Source organism: Halyomorpha halys, unplaced genomic scaffold, assembly GCF_000696795.3.
Source record: "Halyomorpha halys isolate HHAL.00 unplaced genomic scaffold, Hhal_1.1 Scaffold439.1, whole genome shotgun sequence".
In the NCBI taxonomy this organism is placed as follows: domain Eukaryota; kingdom Metazoa; phylum Arthropoda; class Insecta; order Hemiptera; family Pentatomidae; genus Halyomorpha; species Halyomorpha halys.
The window spans coordinates 58,734-62,953 of NW_027110938.1; the positions used below are offsets into that span (position 1 = coordinate 58,734).

The following is a 4,220-nucleotide window of genomic DNA, read 5'->3' on the forward strand; positions in this document are numbered from 1 at the left end:
TTTATACTATATAGAACATGAATCAAAACTAAGAATGGACATGATTCAAACAAAATTCTTAATCATCATTCGTCATACATTTATAAGTGTATATTGCTTTAAAAATGAAATACTTTTTTATACCTATGGACTTATTTATACATTTAGAAATTCAAAGGAAAAATAAAAAAAATTGTCGTATTATTAGTAATGATATGTATCATTCTAATTTTACTTAGTTATTCCCAAATTAGAAAATTATTATAGTTATTATTATGATCATATTTCTGTATCTTTCTCTTATTATTTTTCATTTTTCGTCATATCTTTATGACTACTTCCTGTATACACGACGTATTTGAAATAGTAATATAGCCGTTAAATGGCTGGCCGCCTCCTCCCCACTCCTCCTTGCTTCCGCTTCATTGTTGCCTTCTGTTCAACCGTTCGCTTTGAACAGGTAGGTGGTCTTGATTTGTTCTTTGCTCATTTATTATCATTTAATATCATTATTATTATTTTTATTTATATTTATTCTTTCAAGACGTTTATTTAATCTTTACTTTCTTCTTTTTTTTTTTTTTCTTTCCGTATTGTTTTTGTTTTATGTATATCTCCTGTATTTTTTTAGGGATTTTTAAAAAATTTTGCTGTTGCCATTGTTACTTATTTTTTATTCTTATCATTGTTTATTCAAGTTTATTTTATACTGATACTATTTTATGTCTTCCTTCCTTTTATTTATATGTAATTTATTATCACTTTCTTTTAACATAATATTTATCTTAGTTTAAATTACCTTATTGTTGTAATATTCTCAGTTTTTTTTTTTGTATCTTTTTAGCCCTGCAAAGTGGGGCGAAATGTCGGGCATTAAAATAGTTTTAAACTATTTGTCCTTCTTTTTTTTACCACAACCCTGACCATCTACTTATATTTTATTCTATTTATAAATTAAAATAATATTTTAACTACATTTTTAGTATTTATTAATATATATAGAACAACTTTAATTCTTCTTTTTCAGTCTAAATTATGGATCTTTCCAGAAGGAACAAGAAATAAAGAAGCTAAATCTACATTACCATTCAAAAATGGTGCATTCAGGACAGCAATAGAATCTCAAGTTCCTATCATACCTCTCGTCTATTCTCCATACAGTTTCATAGATTCAAAAAATAAAACTTTTTCAAAAGGTGAGTAAATCTCAGCAAAACACAACTTTCATATTTTAGGCAATGAACGTGGTCATTAAATATAATTAATATAACAATTTCTAATAGATTATCAGGAATAATTAGCTATAAATTTATTTGTATTAAATTTAAAATTCACTCCTTAAGTTCAGTATTTTTATTATTTCTAAAGACAACTATTTTTGTCACCGATTTTCATCATCAAAACTCTTCCTAGTTTTTACGTTCACTTACCTATATATGGGATACATAGTAAGTGTAAATATCGTGACTGTGAACAATTTTCAATTCGAGTTTCTAACGAAAACACACTTTTTGTGGTCCCCTGGGTCAAAATAACCAATCAAATTTATACTTTTTTATGAGGAGAAGATGGTCGGGGTACGGTCAGTAAAGAGACTCAAATAAGTTAAACTTATTTATTTGGACAGACGTTTAGACCAGAATTTCTAGCCTTCATCAGGCCTGAAAAACGAAATGAATCAGCAACCTTAATTTAAAGGAAAATAAAATTTATTGTTATGTGACTAACAACAATTTATTGTAATAACTAGCTAAAATAGGTAAAAGGAGAAATAGAGATAAGATTTTAGAGAAACTGGAAAATCAGTATTACTTATTGCATAGATTTGCATTTTATTATATTTTATTTCTCTTTTTTTTCATTACTTTAATTTAAATTATTATTATTAGATTAGATTAAATTTTCATTTTCAATTAGTTACAAAAGGACCCCTATATGATCAGTTTGATTGACATTCATCAATCAAAAGCCAGACTGACTTGAATTAGGAAGACCTCTACACTATCAGTCCGGCTGAATCTTACTTCTATTTGAGATAGAGAAAAGTAAGAGTGTTGGGTGATGTCTTATTCAATTCATAATAAACAGAAAGATCATTGCCCAATGATCTTTTTTTTGGCATGTGCCTGCAAGAATAAAGTGAAACCCCCATATCAAAGAAGTACCCACAGTCCTTATATGTTATATTATGTTATACCTACTTAAAGTTATGTTAAATGTTAAATGCATAAGAGATCCTAGTGAATTTTCTAAGCAACTTGTTTTTTAACCTTTCCTTCCAAAACTTCATGTTATTATTTACTTCTAAGTTTTGTTTAAAGTAATTTATTACAAAATACCTAAAGTGAAAGTTTGGCCACTGAGTGCTTTGTTGATCTTCTAACTGGTAGGGAAGAGAATGAATATGAGCTAATTTACATAAATTACAACTGTTGTTACATTAATATTATTGTCATCCATTGCTTTATTAGTTATAAAAACATCCAAAACAGTACTAACACAATCAAAACACAAACTACTAAAGTAACCTAGCATGGCAATAAACAAAATGGTGACATCATTCTTGATTTAACAGACCTAGTAACAGACTTTCAACCATATTATATATTATATCACTTAAACATAGTAAAAGAAGGAAATATTACTCTATTTAACATGAGTTTTTCCATTTAATATGCTTTAAATTGTTAAACTAAAGATCATGAATACACCTAATGTAACAATATTATATTTTTTTAGGTAAAATTATAATGTCAGTACTAGAACCTATCTCTACTGAAGGCTTAACGATTGATGATTTAGAGCCACTTAAGGAGAGAGTGCATAAACTCATGTCTGATGAATACCAGAGACTTAAAGAGGAAACTGCTATGTCACAATAAGATTACATAATTTGAAGAACTGGAATGGTGAATATACATTATTTTATACAATAGCATTTCTTTAAAAAACATTTATTGAGATTTGTAACTTATTTATAATTTATTATTTAAACTAAAGTTAATATACTTTTGCAGATCAACGTGAAATAAACTGACGATCAGTAGCATCTCAACTATAACTTCATCTTAAGAGATCCAGAAACCAAATTTTTTTCATATAGTAGAGCGATGCATGATGTGTTGAATTTAAAAAGTTTTTACATGCATTTACTCAATATTATAAGCAAGATTGTGAGCAGCCCAATTTAAAGTTCATGTTATATGTTAAATGCAGAGGAGCTTATTGCAACAGATTTTTATGGCAACTTGTTTTATAACCTTGTAATTTTTAAATCTCTAACTGATGCATCATATCATATTTTCTCTACCTCACTTGTTCCTTGTTTCCTCTCATTGTTTTTTCTCTCCATTACTTTAATATTGTTTGTATCCGAGTACAAAAATGTCCAAAACAAAAACAACACAAATTATGAGCAACTAACCTATCAAAACAACAGACAAAATGGTGTACAGCTCAGCTGGTCTGTTGCGTGACATCTTTCTCCACTTTACTGTCCTATTAACAGACTCTTAACCATAGGGGTATTGTATGATATTGTGTTAAATGTAAAATGTTTAGCCATGTCAAATTTTATAAGTATAGGATTGTGAGCCACCTTATTTAAAGTCATGTTAAATGTTAAATGCATAAGAGCTCCTAGCAGATTTTTCGAGCAACTTGTTTTATAACCTTTCCTTCCAAAACTTCTTGATATTGTTTACTTTTAAGATTTGATGACAGTAATTTATTATAACATGTCAAAAGTAAGTGAAAAGTTTGGCTACTGAGTGTCTTGTTTGAAAACATCCAAAACAATACTAAGACAATCAAAACACAAACTAACAGTAAGTAATCTAACACCATGATGTAGAACTCAGCTGGTCTTTTGAATGACATCATTCTCTATTTAGCAGACTGAGTAACAGACTCTCGACCATGTTAAATGTTATATCGTTTTAACATGGTTAAAGAAGGAAATTCTTTCATTTAACATAACTTCTTCCATTTAACACGCTTTAATATGTTAAACTAAAGATCATGAATACCCCTCATGTTAAATGTTACATCGCTTTAACATGCTAAAAGAAGGAAATTTTTCTCCATTTAACATGCTTTAACATGTTAAACTAAAGATCATGAGTACCCCTTTTATTATATAGAAAAATAACTCAAAATATTTACTGAATTCAAAATTTAAACTTTCTCTTACACAAAAATTAATAAAATTTGTTGTTTTTTATTATTCCAGAAAAAGTTCG

General features: G+C 27.9%; 1 protein-coding gene across 1 annotated transcript in view; it reads left to right on the forward strand.

Moving 5' to 3' along the window:
- The window catches only part of LOC106682748 (1-acyl-sn-glycerol-3-phosphate acyltransferase alpha), a 19,902-nt gene extending 16,102 nt beyond the window's left edge, over positions 1–3,800 (forward strand). Inside the window, exons 5-7 of the mRNA XM_067049057.1 lie at positions 1,007–1,175; positions 2,719–2,888; positions 2,997–3,800. Of these exons, the coding sequence (XP_066905158.1) occupies positions 1,007–1,175; positions 2,719–2,861 (312 nt within the window). The 3' untranslated portion in view covers positions 2,862–2,888; positions 2,997–3,800. The remainder of the gene's footprint in view (positions 1–1,006; positions 1,176–2,718; positions 2,889–2,996) is intronic.
- The last annotated feature ends 420 nt before the right edge of the window (positions 3,801–4,220 follow it).